A 14,000-nucleotide genomic window follows, 5' to 3' on the forward strand; every position below is an offset into this window, starting at 1 on the left:
TGTAACTCAAATTTTGCTCATGGGTGGTCCCTGGAACTAGATATTTTGAAATGGGGGTCCGTGGCCAAATAAATATCATTTTGGGGGTCCTTCACATGAAAAGGTTTGAGAACCACTGACAAACAGACTAACTGAGCTCCAGTTAAGTGAAAAGGACCTTTTCTTTGACGATGGCTGGCCAGATTGTTGACATACAAACATCGGTTTTTCAAAAAATCTTAGAAGGATTCAAAAGACACTTATGTAATCGGGTCAAAAATCAAATTTTCGCGATTTTTCAAAAATAGCAGATCTACAAGCTCGCAGCGCGGCACTCGGTGCCGCGCTGTGAGCTTGTATATCTGCTATTTTTCAATAGTTAAAGCATAAAATATTGCGTCATAATGTGTTCAGGCCTAAATGGGTTAAAGGGGTACTGTCACCTAAAGGGGTTGAGGGGCAGATTACACTGTGACATGAGCTTCTCTGAAAACGGTCTGAAACAGTCTGAAGTTCATGTCACAGTGTAATCTGCCCCTCGCCCCCCAACAACAGCTGACCAGTACAGTAAGTAGTCATACAGTCAGGCTATACAGACAATTAATTTGATTGGCTTATAATTGCACATCCCCACAATGACATCTAAGCCCAGTATAAATGTAAAATAGCGGTCATCTACCCATATACGTCCGATAATCTCTCTTTTCACCCAGTGTGACAGGCCACCTTTAAGTAAAAGTATCAATACAGCAATATAGAAATATATACTCTGTTTCGAGTTAAAGTCCAGAAGTTCAAAATCTACTAAAAGTGCAAAAGCATTGGCATCAAAGTGTACTTAAAGTACCAAAAGAAAAAGTACTATGCACTGGTACTTAAAAACCAGAAGTAAAAGTACAAAATGTTTGACAATAGCAGATCTACAAGCTTGCAAACGGCTATTTTCAAATAGCCTAGGTATAAAATAGGGCTAAAGTGGCTAATGTATTCTTTTATAATTATTGTAAATTGTAATATATATCTGCAAAGTAACTAGTAACACAAGTTTTCAAATAATTGTAGTGGAGTAAAATTACAATATTGGACCTGAGATGCAGTGGAGTAGAAGTAAAAGTATTGGAAATTGGAAATATTCAAGTAAAGTACAAATACTGCAACATTGCACTTACAGTACCTAAGTAAATGTACTTAATTACTTTCCACCACTGGACGCAGGGATGGAGAGTGCGAGGGAAAGGGAAGATAAGGAGAGGAATGTTGATGGAAATCAGGAGGAAGGGCCAGAGGCGTCAATTGGGTATGGCAAGCTATGGCAGCTGGCCAGCTGCCATACCTTGGCTACAGGGGAAAACAATAAAATGTACCGTAATTGTGCCTGTTGCTAAGCTATGGCAACATGACTGGTGTCTTGCGTGACTCAGCGTGAGGGCGCGCGTGCAAGACACCAGTCATGTTGCCATACCTTAGCTTTTTCTGAACTGGCGACGCTGGGAAGGGCCAGAAATGTGTTGCACAAGATGTACGGTATAAATGAAATAAAAAACAGATAAACAGAAGGAGGGATAGACAGGGAGTGCAGAGATGGACAGAACGATTACCGTTACAATCTCCACATCCCATTTCATCTCTCAATCCCTGCTGTCGCTATCCGGTTACAGAGAGACCAGATACCACCGCTCACTCAAATCCTAACTCGTTTCGTTTTTCTATCGGTGAGAAATGGCACTCGAGTCAAAACATTGAAACGTTGTTTTGACTGCGTTGGTCAGGGGCAATGCTGTCTGTTTGTGCGAAGGCAGAGAGAGGGTTTGACCGTAAGCATTTGAGGAATATTTGCGTAGATTCGTTTTAAATGGGAAAATGGGAATTTTTAAACCTGTTCGTATCCCATTTGCAAATGTGATGTCTTTAACAAACAGTATGCAGAACAGCCTAATGATGATATAATCCAATTCAATCCAATAGACCAGGGGTCTTCAATGTCAGGCCAGGGACCCCTTAGTTGAGAGAGAGATGAAGCAGGGACCCCCTCAAAATCTTCATAGATTCCATATAGTTTCATTGTTTGACGGCACAATCATCAGGGTATTTTGGGTGCATGTCAATTTGTGTTTTCAGATATTTAACCACTTGAACCGTCAAAACCTCTTGGCCGAAAATAGCCGATCTACAAGCTCACAAGCACAATGCCTCGCAGTGAGCTTGTAGATCTGCTATTTTTGGCTAAAGTTATCAGAATATGGACGCTAGGGTTCAAGTGGTTAATATAAAAAAAGGAGAAAAAAAACGTTCTATCACTCAAAGATTTGGGTAACTCTGAGGACCCCCTAGGGGTCCCGGACCCCCTGTTGAAGACCCCTGCAATAGACAAAAAAAAAAAAAAAAACGCAGATCGACAGAGCATCAGCAGGAGGATATCTACAGTATAATATACTGTAGATTTTTATATTAAATTTCTATATTATAGAAATTTCTCTCTATATATCATTGCTGTATTAATACAGCAATGACAGATTGGGGCTTTGAGGTAACTTAAGTTAATCAATGCGAGTCAATCTACAAGACATGGATGGGACAATACCATCAACCTGGAGCCACACTGATTGGAGGACACACTCCAGAGTTATTTTTAGCTTCGACTGCCTCTTGCCGATTGGCTGGCTGTGCGGCCGTGGCAACGCCAGCAAGGCCTTTTAGCAAGAGTGAATCACATAAGCCTCACACGCACACGCACACACACACACACACACACACACACACACACACACACACACACACACACACACACACACACACACTGTCTCTCGCTCTCCGAGGAACTAGGTTCCCATGGAGATGGCAAAGCAGCAAAATACTGCTAACAGATCCAATTACACTACCATACTCACATAATTTAAGTGTACACACGCACACAGCATCCTCTCTGTCTTCCCATGATGCATTACTGCTGAGCAAAGCCCTCAATGTATCCAGGAAACAAACCCCAACACGCACGCACGCACACACGCAAACAAACGTGGAGAGAGGGTAGAGAAGAGAAGAGAAGAGAAGAGAAGAGAAGAGAAGAGAAGAGAAGAGAAGAGAAGAGACCACAGGGCTGGGCAATTAACCAAAAATATAATGAAACCGATATTTAGAACCGGAATCTTAAATAATCAAGAAGCAAATTATAATTATTTTCTAAGATATCAATGCATCAACACAAAAACGGTTAAAAAGATTTTTTCAACCACTGATTAACCACTAAACCCCTGTATCAGGTACTTTTGTTGCACGATTGCGGCATACAAAAATAGCAAAAATAGCCAATAGAGATGGTATTTGATATATCTGCAAATAATCGCAAATTTAAGGCAAAAGTTATAGAAAAATATGGTGATCAATTCAAAGGAGCTTTATTGGCATCAATCAGTTGTAGTGGTATCGCCCAGCCCTTGATAAGATAGGACCCTTTGTGTCCTGTGTCAAAGAATGTTAGAGAGGCAGGGGCTGAAATTTCTAAAAGGGCCTTTTGGGAAAAATATTGAAAATACTTGATACCACACTAAACTAAGCATAAAAAAAGTCAATACCGGAGATGTGGCGTAACGGCATGGATTTCTACACAGAGAGTGCAATTCTTTCAACATGAGACGCTGCATTCAAGTTCAGGAGAGTTTGGACAAGGCGATTCTCTTGAGTGCTGCCTTCAGATATGGCATGGAAAAAGTGCATTTCTATTTCTTTTCACTATAGTAAAAACTGCATTCATGGTCTGGAGGAGAGGGCACTTTTTTCTACAGACGGATAAAAGGGCAGGGGCTCAAGCCCCCTAGCTTTGATGTCTATTATGTGCACGTGCCTTGGTGTCCCTTCCGTCCTCTGGGCTCACCTTGACATGGTCGTGGAGCTGGGCTTCATGTTGTCTGGACAGCTGTTCGTGTTGCCTCTGGAACTCTGCGATCAGCAGTTGCCTCTGAAGCTGCTGCTTGTGTTTGAGGGTCAACAGCTCCTGCTGCAGCTGCTGCTCTTGGAGGCCTGCTGCAGACAGACTAGGTTTAACGACTTGTGATTTTTGCCAAGTCGACTCGACTCAGTAGAAAAGTTGAGTTGAAAGTCGACTTTATCGTTTGATGACGTCATCACATCACACACGACCCCCCCCCCCCAATTATTTTGGGGGGTTCCCCGATGATTAACTTAATGTGAAACATTGTTTTCTCACTCAACTGTAAACAAACCAACATAAAGTTTAAGTGTATAGAGGGTATCTTCACATTTCTAAAGTGCCAATTTACGGACTTTTTAATACCTCTAAAATGACAAATTGAACATTGTCCAAATTTGTCAAATATATAGAGGCCGAAATTGTGAAAATAGCCGATCTACATGCTCACAACGCCTCGCATCGCGAGGCGTTGTGAGCATGTAGATCTGCTATTTTCACAATAGAAGGGTTTTTTTTTCTTCTTTTTTTTTTACTTCGACTTTTGACTTTCTCTGGTGGGAGTCAACTTGTCAACTTTTTCGTTAATGCCCTAAGACACACACACCCAGGAATGCAACCGTAACCGTTTATCCTCCATCAATGCAGTGTTGACTTCCTAGACTAAAACTATGACGAGAAATGTTCGCCGACTACCCTTTTTTCACTGACGAAAACGAAATAAAAAATCAAACCTCGGTTCGAAGTGGAGCGGTGAATCTGAGCAGCTATACCGTGTGTGTGTGTGTGTGTGTGTGTGTGTGTGTGTGTGTGTGTCTAGTCTGCACAATAGTGCCATAGAAGCTGTGTGTGTGTGTGCCTGCACAACAGCGCCCCTCCTTTAACTTGTGTGTTGTGTGTGGCCACTCAAGGTATTGCCAGGCTACAGACATACCCAGCCAGCCAGCCACATAGCCAGCCACCCACCCACCCACCCACCCACAGACATACCTGTCTATTGGGAGCGCTTTCACCGCTCCAAAAAGTGAAATATATTGTCAATTTGGTTAACCCATTTAGTGCTCCAGACATGAACGGGTAAAATGTCCAGCGTGCCGCCCGCAGGCTCCCATACGCTTCCATTGTCTTATTTTGAAGGCCAGAAGTCCATTGCGTAAACACTTCCGGTTTGACGTCATGACGTCATTCACCGGAAGCGATTGTCATCAACATGCGGTTGTGTAATGGTGGATCGCTGCTTTTCAACATGTGTTTTATTAGCGAGAATCTAATGCCATCCTTGGCTTTAAAAGTGTTGTGTGGAGAAAATGGACATTAAAGATGCGATTCCCCGTCGGCCTCCATGTTATGGGATTACTATTTTGTGCACGTGGATCCGTGATGATGATGAATCGGCGAGGCCGATTGTGCCAGGACCTTCCGCCCGGCTACAGGGTAGGAGAACCGGAGTTACTCCATATACAGTACTTTTAACGAGTATACTCGGGATCGGCACTCTAAATACTCGAGTATTTTTCACGAGTATTCTCGGGATTGGCTACAAATGAAAACTAGACTAAAATGTTAGGGGGGTACTTGTGGAGAAGAGATCCATTAGAACTAAAAGACAAGTCATTTTTTGTTTGGTTGCACTCGGGTGTTGCGCTCTGAAAATAGCAGATCTTTCAGCATGCAACCAAGTGTAAAATCAGTTAAAGGGATATTTCACTTTAAAAAAAACTTTTGGTCATTTTATCGTCTAATCAGGCTTTTATTAACACCCGGAACAGTTTTTAATTTGCTTTATTCAATATTTAGATGATAGATTCATTAAAAATACCCATTATTTCTTCTAGTGACTCAAAATACCCTCCTAATACGTGAGCATGCCGTGTTTTATGGTTAATTTTAATCATTTATTTTTCATATATTTTTCTTGTATTCAATTTTTTCCATTTTCCCAAAGAATTATTAAAAATAAATGAAAAAGTTATAAATAATACACAGCCTGCTCACTGTATTAGGAGGGTATTATGAATCACTAAAAAAATATATTTGAAGTTACAATGGGTGTGTATGGGGAGACGTGGGGAGACGTTTATGAACCCTTGTTGTAAAAAAACAAAGTTGTCCTTTAACAACATTGTACACACCTGCATATCGTCGTTGTCGGGTGGAAACCTTGTATGTCCAAAACCGTTCGTTTTGCATTTATCATTTTAAAAATGATTTATACTAGTGAAAACAGCCGATCTACAAGCACACAACGCCTCGCGGTGCGAGGCGTTGTGTGCTTGTAGATCTGCTGTTTTCACTACCTTTGTGCGAAGGCCTTGTATGGCGAAGCAGGGCTTTACTTTGCGAAAAAACGCACACATTTGAAACTTGGAGATACGAGGTTTCTGCCCGAAAGTGACGATATATAAAGTTAAGGTTTCCAAACAGCATGGAACACGCCTACACGTGACGCTAATGCTTCTAAATATCACGCGCACACCTGCACAGTATGCGATTATTCCTACCGTAGGAGACGGCGTCACATAAATTAGAAGGCGCGGCTTGTGATTGGCTGGAGCGGAGGTCTGGAGCGCTCGGCTGTGGTCACTTGGACCGAGCTGGTGTGAATGTTAACCTCTATGCCTAAACCTAACCCAAACCCTAACCCTAACCTCAGTAAAGCTATGCCTAACTCTAACCCTAACCCTAACCTTAACCTCAGTAAAACTATGCCTAACTCTAACCCTAACCCAAACCCTAACCTCAGTAAAACTATGCCTAAACCTAACCCTAACCTCATTAACCCTGACGCTGGCGAGTAGCCGACGCGCGTGAACGGAAAAGAAGCGCTCCTTTATCCACCGTCTCCTACGTTTGGAATAATAGCGCACAGTATGGCCTCTCAGATATGGATCTAACAGCACGCCGTTATTTCCAGATAACCACGGAAAAACGCCGGGGGGGGGGTGTGACTCACCCATCTGATGACCCGGCTCCGAGGAAGCGGGGGAGGTGGCCGAGGTGGGCGGCGCGGCGTGAGCCAGGGCGAAGTGGCTCTGCTGCTGCTGCTGGTGGTGGTGAGGGTGGTGGTGGTGGGGGTGGGGGTGGTGGTCCACCACGCGCAGGTCCATGGGGAGGATGGCTGTGGCGGCCGGGGGCACCTGCATGGGCATGGGCAGCGCCGGTGTGCTCACGTCCACTGGAGGAGGAGGAGGAGGAGGGAAGAGAAAGATTATACAAATGAGTCAGATATTTGCTGAATGCTAATTTATTTATAGCAGGGGTCTTCAATGTTTTTCAGCCAAGGACCCCTAAACTAACAGAGGGATGAAGCAGGGGAGACCCCCCATATATACTGTATATAGTTGTTTTGCTGATTAAACTTTAACATAGTTTCGTAGACTTGTTTGACAACAATGTATTCATGTGTATTTGCAGACATTTAACCACTTAAACCGTCAATACTTAGTAAACTTGACTTTTCACTCTGTACTTAGTCTGCTCTTTTTTCCCCCTACAGCACACCAAACCTCTTTGCCAAAAATAGCCGATCTACAAGCTCACAACGCCTCGCAGCGCGAGGCGTTGTGAGCTTGTAGATCTGCTATTTTAGGCAAAAGTTCTCCTCCGAATAGGGATGCTAAGGTTAATGTAAAAAAGAATGAAACAAGTTTCCAGAGTTTAGAGTTTAGGCATTTAGCAGACGCTTTTAATCCAAAGCGACTTACAATAAGCAGATAAAACATCACTATAATAAACAAGATAATATGTCAGCACATCAACAGCAATATAACAAATGCATATGAATATCCAATCACACAAAGATTTGGCGGCCCCCCTGTAGTAACTCAGAGGACCCCCTAGGGGTCCCGGACCCCCCGTTGAAGACCCCTGCATTATAGAATGACTAAGTAGGGCATTCATTTACGAAAAAGGTTAAAATACGGAGACAAGAGGTTTCTGCCAGACATTATATGCGACGTGGCCCTCTGGAGTGAATGTGGAAATGTACTACTCTCCATCATCAAAGGTGCCCACCCTCTGGGCTTGGTAAAAGAGACCTAGACTTAGACCACATATTTGCTCACAATGCATTGTCACGTGATTCCATTTGTACACTCCCATTTAAAACCGGGAAAGCATCTGTGTCGCACTCGATTTTTGCGTTGGCCATTCAAAAAATTGCAGATATCCACAACTTTCCAAAGTCCCATCGTGCATTGCGCAGAAGGTGCAGGCAGCTTCCGGCGCCGCAGCCGAGTGTGATCTACAAGCTCACAGCGGCTGCAACTGCGACGCGACGTGAGCTTGTATGTCTGCTGTTAACCGGAAGTGTCCCGCAAATAATGCTACAGTAAATTCGGGCGGAAACAGGTGGATACAAGCTGACATTGCTATTTTTTTTTTTTACTTTTTAAAAATCTGGAAAGTGTGAGATCCACTGATTCAGAAGGCATTTGTAGAATCAGCCTTTAAAAAAAATTATCGCAATCGCGACATTGCATGTTTAAACCCCATACCAACCCCATCTTTCAAACATGGCAGCCATGTTTGTTTACATTTGAAGAAAACATAATGGCTGCTATTTCATGAATGCCTGAATGGATTTCCAAGCGGATGTTTTTGTTTGAAAGCTGTGAACAGCGTGCACACACGTGGTGCATGATCTAGGCAAGGGCGTGCATGATCCGTGCACTATGAATTACATGGAAGTCTATGGAGAATGGGGGCATCCTGGAACTGGAAGAGATTTTATAAAAAGAAGCGATTGAGTTAATGGGTTAAATCAACATGAAGGATTTTACAGTGTAAACTGGGGACCCATAAATGATATAAAATGGTGTTGTGTGGCCTAATGCAGGGATACTCAAACTTCTGAGCTTGTGGGCCACATTACAAAAATGTCAAGGGGCCACGGGCCAGTTGATAAATTGACATTACTTCATAACTTCTCTCTTTTATTTGCTTTATCTCCACCTAAGGTAAGACAAGTGCAATGTGCATTATTGTATGGCTTGAAATTCCATTTATATTCTGTCAATGACACAATTTGTAAAAAATAAAACAATCTACTTAAAATAGATTATCCAGACTGTCTAGCTACCAAATAGCTAATGATGCAGTTGTTAAGTAGAGCTACAGTACATCTCTCTTTCATTTGATTTGCATACTACAATGTTGTTTTGGGTATGCTAATTAGTCGGGCAGAGCCACTGGTAATTTTTTTTTTTTTTTAAGTTGGTGAAAATCAGCGATTTCAATGGTCGCTTTCAAGATGTTTTGGCCATTATCTCTGGAACAGAAGGTCCAATTTGCTCAATTTAAAGCTTGTTGGATGGGTGACTTTGAGGACATTAAGGCCCGCGGGCCGGGGTTTGAGTATCACTGGCCTAATGCATATCCAACAGAGTCCTTGTACTGGAGAAGGTTGAGAATCACTGCTCTAAATAACCATCCCCACTTAACAACATTTAGTTGTTTGCTCGCGGAAAACAACGCAAAAGGTCATGATGAAGTATTAATAATCGAGCGTGGTAATTGCAGCCTTTCACTTATTTTTTTCAAGAGCTGAAGGGTGTATACATCCCACACAGCTTAACGCACACGTGCATGCACGCACACGCACGCGCACACGCACACACACACACACACACACACACACAATTCAATTCAATTCATCACGTAAAAAAGAAAACCTATTCGTTTTGCACAATAAGCTCACATGCACAAGGCCACTCACATCTTGTTCTATGGTGCTGAAGTGTTTGTGAACACATTGCACGCGTGGGTGGCAGACTTGAAAATTCAACTCCACGCATAGGTAAGAAATGGATGGCTGTGAGCAGGGCCGCCGAAAGGGGGGGTAAAGCGTACACTTTCGGTGTCAAAAATAAATCGAAAATGTGCCTTTTTTTGACCGTTTGAGGCACCTGTAGCATGGATTCTAAACCAATCGCCTATTTTGACTCTTTGAAGCAACCGTAGCACTAAGCCAATCACAACGACTGAGGGGGGGCGGGAGGTTTAGGACAACTGGTTTGGGATTTGCCTTCTCATAGCCAACCACAGTGACTGAAAGTCTGTTAGAGGAAGCGCGGTGTAAACAAACATAGTGACACCAGCTTATCTAATACCTGAATTAAACAGTTGTTTCACAGCTTTTACCACCTTGGGTTAACTACAGACATCAGTAGGACATTATGGATACCTTTTACATTTACGATACCTACCTACGTACTAACGTTTTCGACGCTGTTCAAAGAGACATGTGTTCCTTCACCAATGTCAGTGAAGGAATATTATGCACTGGGGAGTGGGGACGTCTGGACTGGTCACCTCCATGGATATTAGGTAAAAAATGGCTTTATGCCAGCCTTTTTTCTCCTTTGTGTGTGTTTGAGGGTGTGTGAGTTATAGATGCTTCTTGGTCTACCTACTGTAGGCCTCCATTATTTTTCTTAGATTACTATTTCTATGCATTTGATGTATTGGTGTTGATGTATTGATGTATTACCTTGTTTATTGTAAATCGCTCTGGATTAAGAGCATCTGCTAAATGCATAAAGTGTTGTGAGTGTGCCAGGGTTGCCATGTCTGCTTATTATAAGCAACATTGGGCTTATCCTTCTGGTGGCTGTGGTTTTTTGGTCTGATAGTTGTTGAATTGTACTGTAACATTAATCTCATGCAAATATATGGTGTTTAGAGCCATATATAAATACATTGTGTGTGTGTGTGTGTGTGTGTGTGTGTGTGTGTGTGTGTGCGCGCGCGCGCGCGTGCGTGCATGTGTGCGTGCGTGTCTGTCTGTCAGGCTTGCCATGTCTGCTTATTCTAAGCAACTTCTTTAAAGTTGCTTGTAATTATTGGTAGTTGCTTGCTGGTTGCGGTTATTTTGGACCGTTATTCATATTTGTTGAATTTGTACTATCTAACGCGAGCGCACGCGCATGGAGGGGGGTCCACGTGGAGGGGGGGCCCAGGTCTTTGATCTTGACCCCCCTCCCAAAAATCTGTACAACGGGCCTGGCTGTGAGTGCGAATGTGACATGGATGTGTCGCGCACGTACGCGTTTTATGTTCACGCATCACAGCGTCCCTCTCTAGTCTCGTCATGTCCACCGATGAAACGTATTATTCAATTAAACCCTAGCATGTCATCGTGATAGACAAACATCGGGGGGAAATAGTCGAACATTAACATGCTGAAAAGAGCATATCTACCAGTGTACAAGGTGCCGTAATGTTGTGAAATTGTAGATCGGCTATTTTTGGTGAAGACACGCGGTGTCCAGGTCTGAAAAATGCTCATCTATTTTTTTTTTATAAAATTGCAGAAATAGATGATCTACCACCGTTTTGCAACGCAGCACTTTTTGATCAGCTATTTCCGCCATAAAAATAATATTGAAAATGGATTATCATTTTTCAACCGGGAAACGATTATGATTGACAATTATGCTCGGGATAAGGAAATCTGGAAGTCTCAGTTGGAACTGTTACCCCCGCGACCCGCTTCCGGATAAACGGTTGAAGATGGATGGATGGATGGATTATGCAATAATTGTGACAAGTACAAAGTTAGTGCCTGTATTCAACAACCACCCAGCCGGTCAGTCAGTCAGTCACAACACAAAGTGTTGGGCTTAAGGAATGTGGGCTTTCCAGCGCGTCTCTGAAAACCACGGTGGAAGAAGGCTCCTGGTATTGGCCATGGCCCCGCTGCCGTGCGCTTCCCACAGGGAGAACTATTCCCCTGGCCGGGTTCACACAAGGTCAGGCTGCAAAGAAGCCTCTTGTGCCTTCAGGCTGTAGGCAGTGCACCTGCGTGCGTGCGTGCGTGCGTGCGTGCGTGCGTGCGTGTGTGTGAGAGAACAGGGTGTTTGAGTGTGTGTTGGTGTGTACAGTACATGCATGAGTGAACGTGCACAGTGAAACATACTCTTGACCCCAATAATAGGTTTGTCTCGGAGGGTTGCCGAGTTCACCAGTGGGGTAGGAATGGAATGAATCCTATAATGCTGGAGTTGAGGTTTCACAGCAGGAGGAACAAGCCCACAGTCTCCCAAGGGGGACTCCGTGGGGTACACAGCAAATAATGAACAAGCACACGGCAAACGCACAAGTGTTCTTTTAAGTCTGAGAGTGTAAGAAGTAGGGGTGGGCGATATGGAAAAATACAATATCACGATATTTTCCCAAGCTGTATCACGATACACGATTTTATCGCGATTCTTTTTCACGTTGGTTTTTATGGTTATTTTTCAAAGTACTTGACAAAAACTAGACTCTCTGGGTTCCTTTTGGGAGGTCTAAATTGAACTTTACAAGTATGTAACTGACAGCATACAAATGAAACCAAATGGACCCTTACTGGGTCCAGAGTTAAATGGAGACCTTGACATTTTAAAGTTTGAGAACTACTGATTTAGACCAAAATGCAGGTTTAAATTGAATTCTGCAATGAATCTCTGTATTAACGATTAAACAGGATGTTTTACAAGGCTCCCTCAATTGTATCACGATATATACGATACCTCTGAAAATGCATATCGTGGAGACATTGTGGTTGTAGATCTGCTATTTTTGAAAAAGTCGTGAAAATGTGTGCAAATCTTTGAATGTATGTATTTTCAAAGCGAACGTTTGTAACTCAAATTTTGCTTCTGGGTGGTCCCCGGAACGAAATATTTTGAGATGGGGGTCCGTGGCCAAATACATATCATTTTGGGGGTCCTTCACATGAAAAGGTTTGAGAACCACTGACATAGTAGTCTCTCAAGAACAGACTAACTGAGCTCCAGTTAAGTGAAAGGGACCTTTTCTTTGACGATGGCTAGCCAGATTGCTGACATTGAAACATAGGTTTTTCAAAAAATCTTAGAAGGATTCAAACGACACTGATAGAATCGGGTCAAAATTAAAATTTTCACGATTTAAAAAGAAAATAGTAGATCTACAAGCTCGCAGCGAGCTTGTATATCTGCTATTTTTCAATAGTTAAAGCATAAAAGAATGATACACAATAATGTGTACCCGTTCTAAATTGGTTTAATACTTCAAATAGCCGATCAACATCAACATGTTGTGAGCTTGTAGATCAGCTATTTGAACTATTTAAAAATGTTTTTCAAAATGGTAAAAAATAGCAAAAAGGTTTAGGGATGAGGGGTAAGGCATGGACAAACATAGAGCCCCTAGAGCAGGGGTGGGCAACTTTGATGATGGAGAAGGCCACTATATTTTAGTCAAACATAGCAAAAGTAGCCGATCTACAAGCTCAAAACATGTCACAGTGCGACACATTTTGAGCTTGTAGATCTGCTATTTATTAATTGGAATCCTGAATAGTTCTTTTAGCCATTTTTTAATTTGAATCCTGAAAATTTGCATTTTTATTTAATTTCAAATGCATTTCTATGTTCTTAACGTTATGAACTTAAATACAAATACATTGGACAATGGATATAAAAAAGACTACTACTAGTCATTAAGCTACTAGTAGGCTATAGACTGAAGTAATTAAAGCGGGTCATGTTTGCACAGCTGAAATTAATAATATCAGTATGTCAGTAGCCTATATTAACCTGCGTGTGTGTAGGCTCAAAAGACACACCTCCGCCGATCTGCAAGCTCACAAAGCGTCGCGGATGCAACACGCTGTGGGCTTGTAGATCGATGGTGTTCCTTCCCTGCGTTGTATAACGAACGACCTAAGCATTAGGCAGGAATACACTGCAGCGAAAGAGACAAGAGAGCCGCAAGCGATACACAGCATTTAAGATTAAAACAACATCCAGCCGCGATCATCCATTACAACCGGTCGTTGTGTTGAACGTGCACGTGAAACCACAGTGCTACTATCCTGGGTGGGTACCAGCCTGCGTTCCGTTTCGTGTATTGGATTTGTCACTTGGCTTCTCGGTCTGACCGGGCAGGCTCCAATCTCTCCAAGGGACAGAGAAAACCATGGAAACAAACTGACAAAACCAATCCACTGAATGTAGCGTAGCAGACTGAGACTGGTACCCAGGGCAGGCTCATCTCCCCCTTAGCTTAGTAGCCGCAAAGTGATAATCAAATTAGTTGGCAACGAATTTAATATTATTAAAATAATATT

General features: G+C 42.7%; 1 protein-coding gene and 1 long non-coding RNA gene across 2 annotated transcripts in view; both read right to left on the reverse strand.

Moving 5' to 3' along the window:
• The window catches only part of LOC308308325, an 839,845-nt gene that overhangs the window by 206,465 nt on the left and 619,380 nt on the right, over positions 1 to 14,000 (reverse strand). The window lies entirely within an intron of this gene.
• hdac4 (histone deacetylase 4) overlaps positions 1 to 14,000 on the reverse strand; it is a gene marked incomplete at its 3' end in the record, with an annotated part of 312,733 nt that overhangs the window by 161,206 nt on the left and 137,527 nt on the right. Inside the window, exons 4-5 of the mRNA XM_080753473.1 lie at positions 6,858 to 7,079; positions 3,851 to 3,999 (exon numbers count right to left, since the gene is read on the reverse strand). Coding sequence (XP_080609599.1) covers positions 3,851 to 3,999; positions 6,858 to 7,079 — 371 coding nt within the window. The remainder of the gene's footprint in view (positions 1 to 3,850; positions 4,000 to 6,857; positions 7,080 to 14,000) is intronic.

Source organism: Nannobrachium achirus (assembly GCF_963921795.1).
Source record: "Nannobrachium achirus genome assembly, chromosome: 22".
NCBI classification, from domain to species: domain Eukaryota; kingdom Metazoa; phylum Chordata; class Actinopteri; order Myctophiformes; family Myctophidae; genus Nannobrachium; species Nannobrachium achirus.